This window comes from Eublepharis macularius, chromosome 5 (assembly GCF_028583425.1).
Source record: "Eublepharis macularius isolate TG4126 chromosome 5, MPM_Emac_v1.0, whole genome shotgun sequence".
NCBI classification, from domain to species: domain Eukaryota; kingdom Metazoa; phylum Chordata; class Lepidosauria; order Squamata; family Eublepharidae; genus Eublepharis; species Eublepharis macularius.
This window is the reverse complement of record NC_072794.1, coordinates 123,071,605-123,093,869: the sequence shown is the minus strand read 5'-3', so window position 1 is coordinate 123,093,869 and position 22,265 is coordinate 123,071,605. Positions and strand designations below refer to the sequence as shown.

The following is a 22,265-nucleotide window of genomic DNA, read 5'->3' as shown; positions in this document are numbered from 1 at the left end:
TTAAGGTTATCTCAAGACTGGTGATCTTAAATGATTTTTAACACTACAGTTATTTGTATGATTTAGTTATAGTATCTAGTGACCTTGGGCCAGTCACACTTTCAGCCTAATTTACCTAACAGAATTGCTGTGAGGATAAAATGGAAGTGAGGAGAATGATGTAAGTTGTTTGGGGTCTTCACTGGGGAGAAAGGCAGGGTATACATCAAGCAAATAAATGACGGTACTTGGGTTTTATGTTTCCAATTTGTGTTTTGCTTCCGAGCCCCCTACTCCCTAACACTAGCCTGGGTGTGACATGGCCTGCTTTCTCCCCAACCCAATCCCCACCAGCTGAGCCATACTTCTACAGTTTGGTGTAGTGGTTAAGAGCAGATTCTCTCTAATCTGGAGAACCGGGTTTGATTTCTCACTCTGCTTAAAGCCAGCTGGGTGACCTTGGGTCGGTCACGACTCACAACTTCTTGGAGCTCTCTCAGCCCCACCCGCCTCACAGGGTGACTGTCATGAGGATATTAACAACATACTTTGTAAAACGCTCTGCGTGGATGTTAAGTTGTCCTGAAGGGTGGTATATAAAAGGAATGTTGTTGTTACAGCATAGACCAATTTTACTGATGCTTAAAACAGCCACTAATGGAAATGTCAATAATACGAGTCAGTAACTTTTTAAAAAATTGCATTCAAACAGTAATTGGGAGGAGAGGACATAAAAATATACTGGGCCTTTATTTTTGTCTTTGTCTTGACAGGTATGAACAAGCCGCTATGAATTTCCTTTGGCTCATCAAGGAAAGTAACCATGCTCAACCCATCAGAAAGAAATTCCAGAATCAACAACACAGTCATTTCTTACAGTGCCAAACCGTACAATGTTCTTCATCAATACTTCAGCATGACCACTTTGCACAAGAGTATACAGTACGTTGGAGAAACTGGGTCTTCTTTCATTATCTCTGTTCAAGCAAGAACAAACAAAAGCAAGAACATTATTCAGCAACTGAAGCTAAAACAGTAGTATGCTAAGAACTTCATGTCCAAGAGGGTTCCCTTTCTCACAATGCTGTCTAAAAGAGACTGGGGGTGGGGTGGGGAGTGCAGATAGAATATGGCATGAAAAGTAACACCTTTATATACTCTCACTTCTGTGCACACGTCACAGGAGCATGTCTTTTTGCATGCACATGCAAATGTATACACTATACATGCCAGAGTTAATTAAGGCATTTCATGCAAATAATTCAGTAACAGCTTCAACAACCCTCAGGGGACATGCACACACCCAAAGTAGATGGAACAGTGACTTAATTTTGCTTTTCCACGCAGCCACCTGTGAATTCAAGCTATTGTTAGAGTAATTTTGCTCAAGGTACAGTGCAAAGATATATACTAGCAGTATCTCAAGAATGAAAATGAAACTAAGAGCTAAACACTAACTAGACATTAAGTATTGTACTATGTTGTTGTTTTATTTTGATTTTATTGAATATATGTTTTGTATTGGTTTTTAACTGATGTAATTGTTGTGAACTACTTCAGGCTCTTAACTGAAGAGAAGCAGTATAAAAATCAATCAATCAAACAAACAAACAAACAAACCAATAGACAAACAGACAAGAGTTCCAGTGGGATGTTCGAGTACATCAGCAAAGCTCATATTTGTCCAGCAGAATTAGAGAGTTGTTTATTTTTGCAAAACAGGCAAACTCCAGTTTTCTCAGGGAATATTTTTTCTTTTTAAACTTTATTTTCTTAAACAAACATTTTTAAACAATAAATATAACAAAAACAACAGATTACAGTTCTTTTGATCATACATTGTTGGTGTCAATTCCTATTATACTAGCTTGATTGGTTATATTATTTCAATGATTAACATTCCAGTCAGATATCTAGCAATTACACAATGAATTTTTGATGGGTTTTTGAGAGTCAAAGTATTCTGTTATCTTTGGTAGATGTCCAGAAGTTGATAAATACAAAAAGCTGAAATATATAGAATAGGTTAAACGATTTAAGGTTCTGCAACATTATATAAGGCTTTTGAACAATATAACTATAAATTGGTACACCGGCAACAAATATCTAAACTTATACATAAACTTAAGAAAGGGGGGGGGGAAGGAAAAAGTTAAAGTTATAACTCTGTACCCACCTCCCACATAGAAAACCTATATAGCATTAATATGATTGTAAATACTTCCCTTTCCCCTCTTACAATAACTATTGAACTCAAGTTAAATGTTAGCTATAAGTGATTTACAAACAAAATGTTAAGTACAATAATATGATAGCTGTACAGCCCTCTGAAAGACCCTGAAGGGAGCAGTTTCCTGAGGGTCTTTGTACAAATTTACAAAGTCTAGGGGCTGTCAGTGGGAGCAAAGAGAAAAACTGGCTCCCCCCAACCCCCCAAAAACCTCAGTACAGCAAGGGAACACAAATTAGCAGCTTTGTTTTAGTTTATGATCTCTGAATTCTGATCCATCCCCTCTCCCTCTTTTTTCAACTTTCAAGTAAAGGCAAAAAAAAAAAAAAAAAGCAAAAGCAGAATTTCTTGACTTCTGGAGTGTTTTCCATTAGTTACTCAGTTGTTTTGAACCGGGATTTTGCTTCCTTTGTGAGGAGTGGGTGGTTGAATGAGTTTTCTCTTTTGTGTAGACTTCGATGGATCTGTAGGCAAAATGTCCAGATTCTGCAGTAAGGCTTGTCCTGATTCTTGATCAGTTGCATAAAGATGTTTGTCCTTAAGTTGAACGTAAAGTTTGAAGTAGTTGATCCATTTATATTCAATTTTTGCAGCACGTTGTGGCTCAGTAGTCAGTTTGAGAACTCTTCTCCTATTTAGTATTTCCTTTGGTAGATCTGTAAAGATTTGAATCTGGGATCCATTATATTAGAGCGTTTTTTGTTTCCTAGCAATTTCCAGAATTCTTTTTCTTGTTTACCAATCTGGGAAAGTAGTAATGATGTCCCTTGGAGATTTCCTGTTTGTTTTTAGAGGACCAACCGGGTAACCTTTGGAAATTGCTGGAGTGATGTTTTTACCTGGATGCAAAAGGCTAGCAAGCCAGTTGGCTAGGAAGAGAGATAAATCTTGTTTTGCTGTTAATTCCTCATTAACCCTCCTAAATTTAAGATTCTGCTGGCGTGTTATTATTCCAGGTTTAGAACTCTTTCATGCATCTCCTCTTTCTCCTTTTGCAGAATGTGAATTTCGTTTTGCAAAGAGCTAGTGAAACCTAACACGCAATCAGTTTTCTGAATAACATTGTTCATTTTAGTTTAGAGATCTGCAATCTGGTCAGAAAGTGGCTTCATAAGATTTGCCATTTTGTTTAAGATACTAAGTTCCATGTTTGCAAACAGGGCAACAAGTTCTGAGTCAGGAGGGATATTCAGTGAAGTTCCTACCACGTTTCCCGTCGACACCATTTTGCTTGCATCGCTTGCAATTGCTGGCTCTGGCGTCGAGGCTTGAGTTGCAGGGAAGAAGTCTTGAAGAGGTTTTGCAACTGTGCCGTTTTGCTTCTTGATATTCACGCTTCCCCATGTCACATTTCCCCATGTCTGGGTGTGATTTTCGTTTAATAAGATGGGGGTTTTGAGGATTTGGAGCTGGGTGGGATGGAGCTCAGCTCTCAGGCATCCACCTTCTCCGAAGCTGGCACCACGCCCCCATGGAATATTTTTTAAAGGAGATATCTTGATTGGCCCATGGCTGCAGAGAACATGCTGCTCTATTTTTCCTTTGAATCAATTGAGACAGCGGATGACCTGGATGGGTATCCTAGGCAGTAGTGGCCAGGATGAGAGCTAATAAACTGAAGCTCAACCGTGATAAGGCAGAGATGATTTTTAAAAGTCTGAGCCTATTTTTCCTGAACAAGGCTACACTTGCCTTTACGGAAATGTTCTTCTGGGGGGGGGGTGCTTCTAGATGCTCACAGAGATAGTGCAGTGTTGAGCAAGAGACTAGGACTGGGGAGAGACTTGTCCCTCGATCACCACTGACTGACAGTGTAATCCTAAATTGAGTTACAGCCTTCTAAACCCATTGACTTTAATGGATTTAGCAGAGTATAATTCTACTTAGGGGTGCACTGAGTAGCCAGTCACCTTCTCTCTCTCAATCTACCTCACAGAGATACTGTGAGCTGAAACAGAGGAGGGGAGATCCATGTACTCTGCTTTAAGTTCCTTTCAGGAAGAATGGAATAAAAATGGATCAATAAATCCTTGGCTACAGATGGGAAGCACAGATATTCTCAGTAGCACAGACAGCCTTCAGCAAGGTTTGGTAGTTCACCACCTGTAGACCGTTCCTCAAGAGGCATGACTTGACTACAATTGCCCATGATTCAATCATATCCTGGCTATGCTACTGCAGTACATTCTATGAAGACTGCCTGAAAACTTTACTTGGTTCAAAATGCAGTGGCTAAGCTGCCAGCAGGTACAGGTTATAAGGACCATACCTTCTCAGTTTTAAAAGACCTCCACCAGCTGATGGTTTGTTTTGGGGCACAATTCAAAGTACTGGTACCTGTAAAGCACCACACAATGTGGAATCAGGTCACCTGAAAAAGCAACTTTTCCCATAGGAGCTTGGCCGTAAAATGAGATTCTCTCAGAGGCAACTAATCTGTGGAGAGCCAAGACACCTGTTATGAAAGTATATAAAATCTTATTGCAATATGAAACAAAATCGAAACAGGTCAAGAATTGTATGAATAAATGGATGCAAAACTTCAGTGAAAATATTTCAAAGAGTCAATGGGAAAATTTATGGACTAAAGAAATTAAATTTACAGATTGTCAAATGTTAAGAAAAAAATCGGTATAAAATGTTTTTATATGGTATATTACTCCTAGTGATATTGCAAAAACTAGGACTTCCAGTTTGGATTCATGGCGGTCTGAAGCAGCCTAAGACTTGGGCTGTCCGAGACACTGTTTTTCTTGGAAAGCGAGGCGCTCCAACGCCCGTTTCCACCCCAACTTCAGGGAGAAGTTGGGCTTGAACACTACACACCCCCGAGAGCATGTGATCTCGGTGAGGGAGGGGGTTCTGAATCAAGGACTCCCACCACCACCTTGAGGTCCCCTCAGAGAAGGGCAAGCTTCTATCTCTGCAGTGCCTCAGGAGTAATTAAATTGGCATAAGATCGTCAGAACCAAGCTTCAGCAACAGCTTTTACCAAAGAATAAGCAAAGGAAACAACACAGACAACCCGCAGAATCAGCAAAGGTAAAGATAGTTATCGGACTTTTAAAAACGGAATGGCAGTAAAAAGACCAAGGGAAAACAAAGTAATGGACAGAATATAAAAGAAGAGACGTTTAAGTAATAGAAGCAGAGTAAAATTGAAGACGCTGAGGAAGTAAATAAGGACTAAAAATTTGAAAAGAAATATTGTTTATACTTACTGCGGTTAGAACTGAGATAACCAGCATGAGAAAGCGGAGGGGGGACTGGAGAAACATCGCGAGACGGGAAGTTAACAGCAGAGCAAACAACTGGATTCCTAGCAAGGACAGCAAAGTGAAAGGGAAGAGGATTGACGGAAAAAGGAAGCAAAATAAGTATACCACTGGGAGGCAACGAAGGTAACAGGAACAAGAAGTGCGCCATCTTAAGTAAGAAATTTTAAGAAAAGGCAAGGTTTAAATGATTCAACATGGATTTGAGGAAAAGAGCAGACACGTGGGGAGGCTCGAAACCGAGCCCCACGATGGCCGGGAAAAAAGGAGCAGATAAGGAATGGCAAATTTCGGTGGATGCTGCGATTGAAGGACTGGGGGGGAAAGTGGCAGACAATCACAAAGAGTCGTTACAGAAGATGGAAGAAATGTTGGCAAAGGATTTTAAAGAGATTAGAGATGTTATTCAAGCCGATGTAGCTGCACTGGCAAAAAAGATAGAAGGAGTAAAGGAAGATTTGCAAGTGACAACTAAAAAAGTGGAGCAGGTGGAACGAAAGACAAATGACATAAAAGCAGAAATGAAACATGAAAATCAAGTGATTCAGACAAGAGTGGCAATGATGGAGTGTAAGGTGACGGAAAAGCAGTTAAGATTTCGTGGCATTCAGGATTCTGAGACTCAAACCACACAAGAACAGATGACAGAGATATTGGCAGAATTTTTAGGGAAAGAGAAGGATGAAATAACAGCAAATATGGATTTGGCGTACAGAATCAATTCGGCTTTTGCACAACAGAGAAAGCTACCAAGAGGCATTATTGTGCAATTGGTGACAAAGAGAATGCAGGAAGAGATACTTAAGAGGCATTTTCAAAAACCTTTAATAAAGGAGGGGAGTAGAATCAAGATCATGAAAGAAGTCCCAAAACGGATTCTCCAAGAGCGGGAAAAAAATAGGGAATTGACCCGGAAACTAAGAGACAAAGACATCAGATATAGATGGGAGATTCCAGAAGGTCTAAGCTTTTATTACAAAGCCTTGAGAATTATCATCAAAACAAAGGAGCAAATGGAAAAATTTTTACAGGAAAATGCAGAGAACTTTCCTGGACTATTAAGAATGTAAAATATGGAGTACAAACTAATATCGTGGAATGTGAATGGACTAAACTCACCTCAAAAGAGAAAGACAATTTTTCATTGGCTAAAGAAGCAAAATTGTAATATAGTATGTCTACAAGAGACACGCATTAAAGATATAAAATATTTAAAAAACAAACAATTGGGGAAAGAATATATATCAGTGTCTAAACAAAAGAAGAAAGGAGTAGTGATTTATGTAAAGGAGGCTGTAGAACCAAAATTAATTTTTCAGGATCAAGATGGAAGATATGTGGCCGTGGAAATAAATATAAATGCGAAAAAAATACTGGTAATAGCTCTCTATGCACCAAATGGAGCAAAAGACCATTTTTTTAAAGATTTATTGAATAAATTAGATCAGGATGTATTTGATCAGATGATATTGGTTGGAGATTTCAATGGTGTGGTGGACTTGCAATTAGAAATCAAAAACAACTGTTAAAAAATCAGGGAAGCTACCAAAAACTTTTTTTGAACTAGTTCAACAAGAACATTTGGAAGACATATGGGAGAAAAGAAAATCCGAAAAGTACTGAATTTACATACTACTCCGCAAGGCACTTACCGTTTTCACATACTGATATGATTTGGGCAACAAAAGATTTGACTCTATTGACAAAAAAGTGGAAATCTTACTGAAGGTGAGTGCAGACCACAATCCAATGTTATGGAAATGGACAATGGGTCGAAGAAAATTTAGATGGAGAATAAATGAGGATTTATTACAAAATCAGGAAAATTTGAAGTATTTGAAAGAAGAAACTAAGCAATTTTTTGTAATAAATAACAACAATGAAGTCTCAACACAGATGGTATGGGATACCTACAAGGCAGTAATGAGAGGAAATTTAACCTTACTTAACAGTAACGATAAGAAAAGAAAGCAGGAGAAATGGCAAGAAATTCAAGAAAAAAATATTTTTAAAAGAACAACAATTGAAGAAAAGACCAGGAAAAAGTCGATTATACAGGAAATTAAAATATTGCAGGATCAAATAACAGCCATTAGTAATAAAGAGCTAGAATGGAAGTTAAAGACATTAAAGCAGAAGTCATTTGAAGGAGTAAATAAACCAGGAAAGTATTTAGCCTGGCAACTGAAAAAAAGGAAGGAAATGAAAATTATTAATACAATAATGGAGGAAGGTAAAGAATTGAAAGATCATCAACTAATTAAGCGTGCGTTCTTTAAATACTATGCTAAATTATTTCAAAAGAAATCTGTGAATGTACAAGAGATAGATGGGTATTTAAGGAATGCCCACTTACCAAAGCTACCAGAAGAGACGAAACAGAGACTGAATGCTCCAATAGCAGAAGAAGAAGTCATACAGGCAATTGAAGCGGCTAAGATTGGGAAAGCACGAGGACCTGATGGGATCACAGCTAAATTTTATAAAGTAATGAAGGAGGATCTAGTACCGATTTTAAAAAATGTAATGAACGATATGCTTCAAGGAAAGGGTCTCCCAGATACATGGAATGAAGCTAGTATTGCACTGATCCCAAAAGAAAGCCAAGATTTGACAGAGTTGAAAAATTATAGACCCACATCGCTCATAAACAATGACTACAAAATAATGGCAAGAATACTGGAGGATAGGCTCAAAATATGGTTAATGGACTTTATAGAGGAAGATCAGGCCAGATTTTTACCAAATAGGCAGTTAAAAGACAATTTGAGAATAGTGATAAATGCTATTGAATATTATGATAAGCGACCTGATAAGGAAGTTGGCCTTTTCTTTACGGATGCAGAGAAGGCCTTTGACAATTTGAACTGGGATTTTATGTTCGCAACTATGGAGAAGATGGATCTAGGTAATGAATTTATACAAGAAGTGAAAACAATTTATAACTTACAAAGGGCAACAATATGTGTTAATGACGACCTGACAGAGAAGTTGGAAATAAGGAAAGGAACCAGACAAGGATGTCCACTATCGCTGCTTTTGTTTGTGATGGTCTTAGAAGTATTATTGAGGAGGATTAGAGAAGATGATAGTATAAAAGGAATAAAAATAAAAGGATCCTCCTACCAATTGAGAGCATTTGCAGACGATGTGATGTTTATAGTGGAAGACCCTCTACAAACCTTGCCAAGACTGCTGGACAAAATAAAGGAGTTTGGAGATTTGGCGGGTTTCTACATAAACAAAAAGAAGTCAAAAATAATAACTAAAAATATGACTAAGAAGAAACAACAAGAATTAAGTGAATTAACAAACTGCGAAGTGGTACACAGAACTAAATATTTGGGGATAGAGCTGACAGCTAAGAATATAGACTTGTTTAAGAATAACTATGAAAAGCTCTGGACTCAAATTGAAAGAGACATGATAAAATGGAATAAATTAAATTTGTCGTGGTTAGGTCGAATTGCCACAATTAAAATGAATGTACTGCCCAGAGTGATGTTTTTAATGCAAACAATTCCAATTGTGAAAGATAAGAAACAATTTGAAAAATAACAGAGGAAGATATCAGAATTTGTCTAGGCAGGAAAGAAACCAAGAGTCAAGATGAAAGTTCTTTGTGACGCTAAGTTAAGAGGAGGAATGCAGTTACCTGATCTAAGACTTTACCATGAAGCTATATGTTTGGTGAGGCTAAAAGAATGGGTGTCTTAGACCAATCATAAGTTATTAACATTGGAAGGACATAATAAATTATTTGGATGGCATGCATATATGTGGTATGGGAAGCATAATATGGATGCAATGTTTTAGCACCACTACCTGAGAAGAAATCTACTGTCAACCTGGCTCAAGTACAAGACATTTATAGAGCTAAAGAAACCACTTTGGATTGTTCCAGCTGAAGTAATCAACCCAAATATGGAATATCAGGGAAAGGAATGGCTTACCCTCTAAGAATTAACAGTATTAGAAAATGATGGGTTGAGACTTAAGCGAAATGAGGAGTTGCCATTTAAATATGGTTGGCTACAATATAGACACATTAAAGATTTATTTGATTCAGAACATAGAAAGAATGGTTTTAGAATTAAAAATTCAGAACTAGAGGAACTATTATTGGGGGATAACAGTAAAGCAATATCTAAAATGTTTAAGTTGTTATTGAAGTGGTTTACAGAAGAGGAAACAGTCAAGGTGCAAATGGTAAAGTGGGCCATAAATTGTAATAAGGAAATAGCGATGGAAGCATGGGAACAACTATGGAAAAATACCTTAAAAATATCAACTTGTACCAGTATTAAAGAGAACGGTTACAAAATGCTGTATAGATGGTACTTAACACCGAAAAAATTAGCCATAGCTAACAAACAGTTATCGAATAAATGTTGGAAATGTAAGGAGCATGAAGGTTCTTTGTTTCGTATGTGGTGGACTTGCCAAAAGGCTAGAGACTTCTGGTCTAGAATATGTGCCGAAATGTCTTTGATATCACAATATAACGTTGCTAAAAATCCAGAAATGTTATTACTATCTTTACATTTAGAAGATGTTAATAGAAATGATAAGATATTGTTGTATTATATGATAGTAGCAGCAAGAATTTTATATGCTCAATATTGGAAAAAAGAAGAAGTACTGAATATTGACGAATGGACAAGGAAGCTGTTGTACATGGCCGAAATGGACAAATTAACTAGAAATCTGAAAGAGCAAGATCCAGAAATTTTTCTGGAAGACTGGAAGAAATTTAAGAAATATTTGGAAAAGAAATGCGATGTTAAAGGACAATTGTGGTCTTTGGAGGGATTTTAAATTCTATTAAGTAAGATTTTAATGAAGGGAATATATATAAGATCTCTACCATGGGTAACATAATATAATTGTATCATAGTGAAATAATAATCTCTATGAATAAACGGGGGGTTCAAGAGTTGTTGGAAGTCAATAGAGAAAAGGGGGAGGGGAGGGGGTGGGGTTATAGATTTAGAAAGGTTTAATTTGGATAAGTTGTATGTATTAACCAACTATTTTATATCACCTCATCCAATAAAATCTATTTAACAAAAAGATATTGCAAAAACTAGTAAGTGTTGGAAATGCCAATGTATGGATGCAACGTTCTATCATGTGTGGTGGACATGTACGATGGCAAGAAGATACTGGATAAAAATACATGAGGAGATGCAAAAGATATTGAAGTTTCGCTTTGTGCTAGATTCTTAAAATATGTTATTAAATATTTTATCAAATAATATAATAAAAGAGCATAGCAAACTTTTTAAATATATGGGGACTGTGGTGAAAGTAGTATATGCAACAAAAAGGAAGACAGAATCTTGTCCAGATATGAATGACTGGATGGATAAATTGTATGAGTACGTGTAAATGACAAAATTAACTTCTTATATGCATAACAGACCAAACCAAGAATTTCAGGAAAAATGGAAAGGTTTTTTGAATATGTAGCTGTAAACTAAGAAGAATGAAATAAAAATCATATTAAAATAGATCACCTGTTAAGCTAAATAGTTAAGTTAGCAAGCTAATATGCTGGACATAAGACTGAATATAACGTTGAATATAATATGTAAAATATAAAAGACTGTACGTAAAGTATCTTAAGTATGTATAGGTAGCGAGAGGGGAAATATGTGGTTTTATTATTCTATTTTTTTTTGCCTTTGCTTGTATTTTATGTGTTTGCTGTTTGTTTCTAAATGTTTCATTCATTGTTTATTGTTTTATTTTTTTTAAAATTCTCTCAGAGGTGTTGTTTTGCATGTCTCAGCTGCCAGGCACTGCTCCCCAGAAAAGATTCAGATACCCGGCAAATGCGTTTTAATTTTTTTGAAAATGCACCCTTCTCTGATACAGTTATATTAGGTTTCCTATGTTTTCATTTTTTTAAAGGACTCAGACACTTTATGTTAATTTTTAAAGGAATTTTAAGATATCCACTGTGTTTTATTTTTACCTCAAATGATGTTTTAATGTTTTTTTTTAACAAGGGCTAACAAGCTGTAAGTTAATCCTGACAAAACTGTGCTAGGAGGTAGTGTGGGGATCTGACCCAGAAATTAGAATGTCTCCCTTTTCTGTATGTGGTTGCACTCCCCCTAAGTTTTCAGGTTGGGGTTGCTGGGAACCAGGGCCTCCTGTTGGATAAACAGGCAGCCGTGGTAACCAAGAGTGTCTTATATCAGCATTGGCCCTGCCTGGACAGGAAAGATTGGATATTGCAATGCACTTGTACGTGTGGTGGCTCTTGAAGACTGTCTGAAAGCTACAGCTGGTAGAGAACGCTGAGGCCAGAACACTGACTGGAGTGGGTTGTAGAATCGTATCACTCCAGTCTTGTTCCATCTACACTGACTCCCAATTTGCTTCCAGGCCCAATTCAAGGTGCTTGTATTGACCTTTAAAATGTTATACAGACTGGGGCCAACATACCTGAAGAACTGTTTACACCCAAATGAACCTACACATGCACTCTGGTCATCTTGGAGGTCCTGCTTTGGATGCCCCCACTATCTGAGACTAGACGGATGGTGACCCTCTAGGACCTTTCCACCAGTGGCAGTCTTTCACTAACTCCTATTTGCCACCCTCTCTGTTTGTGAGTTTGTATGTGTGTATGGTTTGTGAGTTTAGATGTGTGTATGGTTATAGTAAGTTTTATTTAATTGTTTTAAATATTATACGCACACATATATATGTATGTATTACAAAGGGTTTCTAATGCCTTAAATGGTTTTTGTCATCCTTAAATTGCCGTTGCACATTTCCGACCATTGCTCTAAGTCAATTGTGTGTCCCACATTCTCTGCCCATTTTATCATGGTATCTTTAACTTCCTCCCCCTGTAATTTTGCATTTAAAAGCATACTATATAATTTCTTTATTATTTTAACATTGGCACCACACATTATCATGTCAATATTCTCATCCTTTTCGTAGAAGCCCATTACCTTGTCTTTTTTATATCTAGATTCCAACTGCGCCTGGCCCCACCATCCCAACTCAATGTCTAACTCTGTCATTTCTTTTGGGTTTTTTAATAGACCACCTGGTTTCAACAGTACCTTGTAGGTAGGTAGCTTTCCTCTCTTTTTTCAAGTTAGGTTGTGTAAATGGTTTGATTGGGGAGACCCACAAAGGGATTTTCTCATAAAAGACAAGTCTCATTCTTTCCCAAACCATCACTAATGCCTTCCTTATTCAATGATTTTTAAAGTATTTATGGTATTCCCATTTTTTATACCAGAGAAACGCATGCCAGCCCATCAATAAGTCATGTCCTTCCAGGTTTAAAAGTCTTTCGTTTTCCAGGGTAATCCATTCTCTCAGCCAAGTCAACACACAGGCCTTGTAATATAACCCCCAATCCGGTAGGGCAAAACCTGCTTTTTCTTTTGTGTCTTGTAACGCTTTCAGTTTGATTCCTGGTCTTTTACAACCTGGTTAAGTTCCTTGAAAAAAGCTTGGGGTACCCCTACTGGTATGCTTTGGAACAAGAATAGAACTCTTGGTAGAACATTCATTTTTATCACCGCAATTCTTCCCAGCAATGATATCTGCAAGTTTTTCCATCTTTCCAGATCTTTTTTGATTGCTTTTATTAATGTCATATAGTTATCATCATACAGAGAACTACATCTATTAGTCATCCAGATTCCTAGGTATTTTATCCTCTTTTCAATTACAAGTTGTGATTTTTGAGTTAGTTCTTCCATCTGCTGTTTCTGCATATTTTTTGTAATGAGCTTTATCTTTTGAGTGTTTATTTTTAGGCCTGCCAAGGCACCATATTCCTTAATTTCTTGCAGGAGCTCCTGAAGTGATGTTAAAGGTTCTTCTAAAATGAAGACTAGGTCGTCTGCAAACGCTTGTACCTTATATTCTTGCTTTTTAATTCTAACTCCTCTAATTTCATCTGAATTTCGTATCTTATCCATAAGTGTTTCCAATGTTAGTATGAACAGAAGATGTGATAGTGGACAGCCTTGTCTCGTTTCTTTTTCGATTTTTATTGGTTCTGTTAATTGGCCATTAACTAAGATTCTGGTTTTTTGTTTATCATAGATTTTTTTGGATTACTCTAAGAAATTTTTCTCCACGTTGCATCTCTCCTAATTGTTTAAACATAAATTGCCAGTTAAGATTGTCAAAAGCTGTCTCCGCATCAAGAAACATTAGAGCTAGCTGTTTTTCTGGGTGGGCCTCATAGTATTCCAAGATATTTAATATTTTTCTTATGTCGTGGCTAGTCTGTCTTCCTGTTAGAAAACCAGCTTGCTCTTGATGGATCATCTGGTCCAATCGCAATAACTGATTGTTAATCTCCTGGCAAAAAAGTAAACCTTGGCAACAATTCTAGATTCTCCTCTGGTTTTGTACAAAATAAATATCTAAGACTCTTTGTAGCTGTTTTCCTTGTGTTCTGACATTCCACACAGAATGTATTTGATTTTGTCTACATTAAGAGAATATAAAAATACCAGTGGTTATATAATAACAATAATATTTGACTTATATTCCAGCCTTCAGGGCAACTTAGTTAACACCCACTCAGAGCGGTTTACATGTATGTAACATACAAGTATGTTATTATTATCCCCACAACAATCACCCTGTGATGTGGGCAGGGCTAAGAGATCTCTGGAAGAGCTGTGACTGGCTTCAGGTGGAGGAGTGGGGAAGGAACACTGATTGAGCCCTGTTTCTTAACCTATGCATCTGTACAGGCAAAGATGAACTTGTCTTGTGGAAGCTAAATATATAATCATATATTTTTAGACAGCATGAACTAAATTCATGCATGTCTCTCTTCAGACATTGTTATTCTAACAAAAATATATCAATTTTAATGACTGAACATTCTAAAAGCATATAATTATTTACTGAATATTATTTTGTTTTGTCCTTGACAGAGTAGCATGCTCATTATTCTTCTGGTTCTCTCTAATTTCCCAGTTAACATGCTTTCTGTATCTACTGATAACTTTTTGAATTCCTTCATGACCATGACCACCTTGATCGCCTCATGTTCTTGTCCATGCAGGTCCTATCCTCCCAGCACAGTGTTTTTAGTAGTCCAACACCACCTTCTGTTTTCACTAGCAGAAAACCTGGAGCTAAACCAGATAATTAAGCTGAGAATGAGATGACAGAATAGACTGCACTATTCAGACTGCACGTGGCAGCCTGCTACAAAACTATTCCCTGCCTGCAGAACAATATATGTCCAGAACGGTTTATGGAAAAATGAATGCCAAAGTTTGATCCCTCCATTTGCACTACAGTTTATTCTATCACCTCATGTTACTGGAGGCCTTCTTCCACTTCCAGGAAGGGAACAGGATTCCACACAGAAACAAAGCAGGGCAGTAATTCTACTCTTACACTTACTTCTTATCTTTTGAATGTCCTCTGTCCGCAAAAGCATTCTAGATCTATGGGACACAGACATAACAATCTATAAAGACAGATAACTGTAAAAAGGAGCTATTTCTCCCCCTTCCCTCTCACCACAGCAGCTGCCTCGACCCCTAGAACAATCCTTTCTAGGTCAGAAATAGCTATGGAGGAGGGGAGGGGGGGAGAAGATTCGATAATGCCTGGGCCCAGAGATCACAGGATCCAACCGAGAGAGATTATGGTATTTTATGCTGCAAGATCAGAGTGCCTTTGACCAAGTTTCATTTTTTATTTACATCATTTACAGCCCATCTTTCTGCCGAGTCAGGACCAACAAGTCGTGAAGTACAAATACACAATCCTGAAGCCCATTTAGCTGACATTGGCATACTCTGGTATGAGAAAGCAGTTAGAGTATCAGACTAGGACAAGGGCCAGCTTGCATAAATCCTCAGGTAACATTTTCACTGGGGCTTTCTTGCCTCACTACATTTGTCACATATGACCTAAGTCTCAAGTTGGGGAGAAAGGGAGACAAATGGCCAAGGACTTATGAGAGCCAGTCTTCCAAGACAGGATGAATTGTTTTATGATATGCCATACTATATGTATTCCCAGCCTGTGCAACTTTATTATTAATATAGCTCAGTGGAGTCTATCTATACTCATCTAGAAGTTTGCCATATTGTTATATGTAAAATGAGGATGAGGCTGAAAAACTAAAATTTCTTTCTGCCTGAAATACGAAATTTACTACAAAGAGATCAGGTCTAATTTAGTTACCATTCCTGAAGTGCTGGCTACACCTGGTTTCTTGATGCTACTAATTAAAAAATAGATTTTTTAATTTACATCGGATTTTGTCTGATAAAATGCTTTCTGAGGAAAAATCTATCTAAAGATAGTTTTTTAAATTTAAGATAAATTATAGTCCAAAGATTTTTCATCATGAAATAAGGATTAATTTTTAATTATGTAATATGAGACTGTATATTCATGAAATGCTTTTAAAAATTATAAATGAATTCTATTCATTCATTCATTCGGGCCCCGACTTCACGATCTCCCAGAGGTTTCTGTAAGAGTATTTTGGGTAATTTTTCTGTCTAGAAGACACCATTGCAGATGCTTGGTTTTGCGGTTCTCAAAACTGTGAATTTGTGTCAGCAGAGATAACATGCCTCTTAACAACAAAAATGTTTTTAAACAAACATATAGAGTTGAGAAAGAGATGTCAAGGCTATTGTTCCTCTGCAAATATGTACACAGAATGACCCATTACCTCTTAAGTGCTAAGTCTTAAGAAGTTCAATGAATAGAAGACAGTTTCAGGTGGAATAGATCTTAATAAGGAGGAGAGGTTAAGAGCTAAGTGTGAGGAAAGAGGGGCAAGCAGTACAAATAAAAGTGAAACTTTTTGAGCAGAATACTCCAGAAGTCTTGAGATCTTTGTGAATATGGCCTGAATATTATTTTCTCTCTTGAAGAGAAAACCTATAATGGAAGCAAGATGTAAAAGAGGCCCAGTTTCAGAATATTTTTGTTTAACTACAATAGTTAAGAAACATGGATGTTTCAGCAAATATAATATATGCTATATAATGGTATTGTTTTAGTGAAATAAAACAATTTAAGTGAGTATTGTTATATGATTGTTTTTCTCCTCCCAATAAAATACAGCAGAAAAGTTGTCCAAATATGAATGACTAAACTATTAAACTGGAGATCGTTCATCACCTCGTAATGTTTTCTTAAGTATCTATTTCAAATTGTAAATAACTAATAATTCGTTTTCTGATATAACTGTAAAGCTAACCTGAGAAGTTATTGTTCTAAAAATGAAACCTTCACCTGGGTTGTAAATTATAACAACCTGCAAGAATGAGCCTTACAGTAGAAAACCGTGATTTAAACCAAGTCTTACCCTGCTACCGCATCTGACTTTCATTCAGCAAACTCCACCACTCTCCGCCCAGTCCTGACCCTGCCTTCCTTGCATCTCTGTAACCCATCAAATGCAGCATAAATCCTCTAGGCAGAACTCCTACGGATTATACAGCATTTAGTCCCCTATAGATATTAAGTAAATGTAAAGTACAACTATTAGCAATTGACAAATGGGATGACTCCCCTACTCAATCCTGATTCAAGTACCTTTTTAATTGTTACAATAAATTTGGTGCTTTAAAAATTCAGGACCAAGGTATTTAGACAATTGACCAAATCTTCCACTGTTTAAATACTTGACCTTTCTGGGGAGCAAGGATTAGATCACCTTGTCCTTGCTCCCCCCCGCTTTCTTTATTTTAAATAGAGCAATTATGCATAGAAGTACGTATGAATTTTTCCTACCATTCTGGAAGAAGTTTGGTTTGGCTTGGTCCTAAGTGGTGTCTTGAAAACCAAGGAATGAACCAAACCAAATTAAGACAAATCAAGGAAATATGTAGGGTAGACTGATTAAAATTATAATTGTATTACAACAAAGCAGATTATATTCAGATATAGCATGCAAGGAGGCAATTTTATCACAGGCTGGAACAACTTCTCCCCATTTACTTTAACCAAATGAAACTGACTTGAGGGAAGACCCCCCCCCCCAAGTCTGGTTAATTTGGTTCATAAAAGAGTAACGGTAAACAGGATTTCAGAGGATTAGCTAAAAGGGGGCTTTATTAACTCGCAGTGCTCCTCATTTACAAAAGGGGAAGTGAAAAGGGTGAACCTCAGGATTTCTCCACACAAGTGTGCATGAACTCAGTAAACAAGGGCAGAGAGGAAGATACTTTTGATGTGTTTTGACAATGTTTGTTTTAACTGTTAGTCACCTTGGCGGGCCCTGTTGGGGCAGAAGAAAGCCTGGCATACATTTTGTAAATAATTTCCCCCAAAACCTTTTCCATCTCTAAAGAATGAGACACTGGCATTCCTGAATGGTAGACTGAATCTTTCCATTTCATATGACTTGGCTTCCCTGCCCCCTGCTTCTGTCAATCTTATCTCACACCTCCACCCCCAGCAGTAAATAGGCAAACTCCAGGGCTTTTCTTAGGAACTTTTCTTAAACTCTGAGCATTCAAGGTGTTATTCAAGCAGCAACAGGCGTCTTCCTAACAGGAAAAAAACAGTTTATCAAAATGCAGATGTAAATTAGGAAAACAATCCCAGTAGAAAAGGGGAGAGGGAGAAGAAACCATAGGTGCATATACCATTAAACAATCAATATTCGAAGACAATTTCAGTAAGGTTAAACATTAAGTCAGGTAAATGGCAAAATATTCAAAAGTTACAGGAAAATGAAGTTTCACAACGGTCTGAGGATTTTAGCAACAGAGTAAGGATAAGGAAATCATTTTTACAACTGTGGCACTTCACTGAAACCTTTGCTGAATTTTATTGATTTGCAAGACACTGGAAGTAGAGTTGCAAACCCTTCAGGCATTTCCATAGCTCGCAGAGCAGTAATATCCACACAGCTCTAAACTAAGAATACAATGTATTGTCGAAGGCTTTCACGGCCGGAGAACGATGGTTGTTGTGGGTTTTCCGGGCTGTATTGCTGTGGTCTTGGCATTGTAGTTCCTGACGTTTTGCCAGCAGCTGTGGCTGGCATCTTCAGAGGTGTAGCACCAAAAGACAAAGATCTCTCAGTGTCACATACAATTCACTTTCTTGAGCTATCAGATTTGGGTTTACTAACTGTAAGTATATGTTAAACCATTATTTGAAAAATTCTAAGTGTGCCAGTTTTGTGTAATGGTTAAGAGCAATGGGACTTTAAACTGGAGAGCCGGGTTTGGACCCCCCCCCCACTCCTCTGCTTGAAACCAGCTGAGTGAGCTTAGGTCACTCACAGCTCTTTCAGCCCCCACCCACCTTGTAGGGTGATTGTTGTGGGGATAACAGTAACACGCTTTGTAAATTACTCTGTGTTAAGCTGTCCTGAAGGGTGGTATATAAAGCAAATATTATTATTACTCTGCCACAGAACCTCAATGAGTAACCTTGAGCCAGTTACATCCCAGCCTAACTTGTAAATATATTGTTGTTGTAAGGATAAAATGGAGGACAGTCAGCCTAAACTAATTCTCACTGAGATTGTAATATGTGAAGATCAACTATCAAATCACAAACTCCAGCCGCATTCCTGTGCTGTAAAAATCCTTAGGAAATAGTTTCTCTCTACAAACTCTGTAACATTTTCCCTATCTTCTAGTCAGCCGACATCCCCTTTCCAAACTCATGGACATTTGAGGGTAATGTTCCTTTCCAATCCTAAACATGACTCAAACCTTGAATGTTTCAGAAAACCTGTATCACCAAGTCTTCCCAGAAGAAAAATCAAAATTTTTGCACTGCAGCCCATTTAAACCCAGCACAAAATTTTATGCCATAATAAACATGTTTGCCTTAAGATGCCACAAGATGCGGTTTCCAGTCTGGGCCGTTTCTTATGCTTTAACAGCCTTGCCCAAAGTCTAGCACTACAACAGCATTCTAGTCAAAAATAAACAGTTCAGAGGTCAGCTTCCAGCTATGCAGCGGTATAGAACTTTTCTTCGGCCAAGAGAACACGGTGTCATTGGAAACCATAAGATGGGCAGCTCTATTGGTCTGTAGCAGAACAGCAAGATCTGACCCAGCAGTACCTTAAAGATCAACAAGATTCCCAGGGTATGAACTTTTGAGAGTCAAAGCTCCCTTTGTCAGATAGCACTGCTCATTACTCAACACACTCAGCTCTTGCAGTTGAGACCTTTCAATTTTTTAGTATCTGTAGCAGCAAAATACAGCAGGAGGCTAATAGTATCTTAAAGATGTTTTAGCAGAAAAGGATGAGAGACCAGTAGCACCTATCAAGACTAACAAAATTTGTGATAGGGTATGTGCTTTCATAACACTCACTAAAGCTTCCCACATTAAGGAGAAACCTAATAACCACCTTACTGGTAGCTGCAAAGAGTGCAATAGCTTCACTTTGGAAATCTAAGGCTACCCCCTCAATTGACAACTGGCAAAAAAAAAATTGGGGACCATTATATATCGGAAAAGTTGTATGATAAAATCTATCAAGTAGAACACTTCCCAAGAACAACTAATTTTATGGAGAAATGGTTTCCATTTTTTGAATATCTGGAATATAACATCTCCGTGCTCAGCCTAAAAATTTTTCATACATATGCAAATATATAAAATACCTCTTAGTTTCATAGAATATCTGATGTACTTTGTAAGAATTCCCACTCTTTACTAGATCAACTATAATTCCTTATATTGTAATAAGCATAACTTAGGATAATTACTACTCATTATTAACATAGACTTCTTGTGAGTTATAAATGTTTGTATATTTAATTGTTACCTATTACTTGCTTTGACTTTATGCATGTTTTTAAATTTTGTGTGCTTATTGCTTAACAATTTATAGTTGTGTTTTAGTTTTAATAAAGTTTTATTAAGAAAAGAAAAAAAATAAGACTCACTAAAGCTTATAGTCTTATAGGCAGACAGAGTGGTCCTCTCCTACCAGTGGACCTCCATTCATGGTAATCTGGACAAGAGATGCTTGAACACCTGCTGATTTGGCTAAAAAAAGTTGTGATAGGGTATATGCTTTCTTTCGTAAGTCACAGCTCACTTCTTTAGAGATGCTTCAGAGAAGAAGTGAGCTATGACTCACAAAAGCTTATTGTCTTATAGGTGCTACTGGACTCTTGCTCTTTTCTACTGCTACAGACAAACACAGCTACCCATCCTGATCTATCTTAAAGCCGTTTTGTTAGTCTGTTGGTTAGACTCCAACTTTATTTTGCACAGCCGCCCATCCGGACTGATTATTCCAACAAATATTATCGTCACATTCCAAGCTTTACACCCACCCCAGAGTTTTACCGGCCTCTCTTCTCCCTTCTTCACTTCCATCTCACTCAAATCGTCTTTAAGTTTCGCAGGAAGTTCCCGCGACTGACAACATTCACTTTGCCCCTGGAGCCCGCCCAGAGGCCAGAGACGACCTCCGGGCAGCTTCTCCATCCTGAGACAGGAAACCCGCTCGGCGGAGTCGGCACCAAGCGCGCAGCCGGCGCAGTAAAGGGGACACAAAGCGACCCCGCCCCTCCCGCTTCTCTGACTCTCTTCCAGTAAAGCGGGGAGGAGGGGAACGGCATGAGTCGTCAGATTCCTCCAGCCAGGCACCTGGGCTTGCAAGGCACCGAGCCCGGCTCCACGCCCTCACGCCAGCCCCGGGCAGTTTCTCTCGAGTAGGGATGCTGACACGACCACCAGCATGCCCTGCCTCCCTGTCGCTCTACGCCGCTTACCTGTTTTTGAACTCAGTGTAAAACGTCCGCAGGACCGCTCTGTCGGTCTCGCTTTGCCTGCCAGAGTCCTTTAGGAACTGGATAAACTGCAGCCCTGTCTCCCTCCGCTCCTTAAAAGTGAACTTGGGCATGATCCACGCGCTCCCCGGCCTCTCCCGCTGGCTATGAAATAGTCCAAGGGGAAACTTATCTGCAAGCAGGCGAGGGCAGTGGACGCTCCTGCGCCAGGGAGAAAGGAAACCGAAAGCGAACGGCTAGGTTGACTTGGGTGGAGACTCAGCCGCCGCCGCCGCCCTCTATACCGCTCTACAAGCAATCGAGGCCTTCAAGGAATGGGTGAGGCCCTATCCGTTTCATCCAATCACAGGAGGGAAATTTTCAGTTTCGGGCAAGGAAAGCGTAGACGGCGTTCATAGCGGCTCTCCTGAGTGGTGGTGATTCCTAGAATTAGGAGCGCCCGCGAGCACGTGAAAAGTACATTTACTCACCACGGGCCGAGGGGTAGCTATTATGAGGCAGAAAGAGCAGTCTTGCCTCAGAAAACAAGTTCGGGGAGGGGGCTTCATCAACAAATTGGTAATTATTTCGTTTACTGATGGATATATGGGCGGAGCGAGGGGACCTTTTGGACTTCATGCTTGGGAAATCAAAGGAGGCAGGTATGAGCATTTGACTGTCCCAGCCAAAGGTCAGCTTCACCAGCTAACCTAACAGAAACTAAGCGTCAATCTAATAGAGATAATAGTACTTTGCAAATAAGAAGGGGAATAGTTACTAATAAGACATACACCAAACAAGCTGGTGGCCGACAACAAGAGAGCAGGGAGATCAATAGCCCAGGCGAAGGGATTTCAAAGTTGCCACCCATCTAGCCTTAGATTGCAGGGGTGCCCAAAGCAGGAACCCCAAAGATGACCTGAATGGATGGGTAGGTTCGGGAAGGTAGTCTTTCAGCTCAATGTCTACTCACTAATCCTCCTTACAAAGAATATCAGGAAATTAAGACCATCTATATTTTAATCCCCCAGCCTTTTCTTT

The 22,265-nt window shown here is 38.4% G+C and overlaps 1 protein-coding gene across 2 annotated transcripts in view; it reads right to left on the bottom strand.

Moving 5' to 3' along the window:
- Window positions 1-21,459, bottom strand: part of MOV10 (Mov10 RISC complex RNA helicase) — a 69,725-nt gene extending 48,266 nt beyond the window's left edge. Inside the window, exons 1-2 of one of the 2 annotated variants that reach the window (XM_054981068.1) lie at window positions 21,228-21,459; window positions 857-956 (exon numbers count right to left, since the gene is read on the bottom strand). In XM_054981068.1, the coding sequence (XP_054837043.1) occupies window positions 857-956; window positions 21,228-21,358 (231 nt within the window). In that variant the 5' untranslated portion in view covers window positions 21,359-21,459. The remainder of the gene's footprint in view (window positions 1-856; window positions 957-21,227) is intronic. The other variant, XM_054981069.1, reaches the window with a different exon arrangement.
- Window positions 21,460-22,265: the final 806 nt, after the last annotated feature.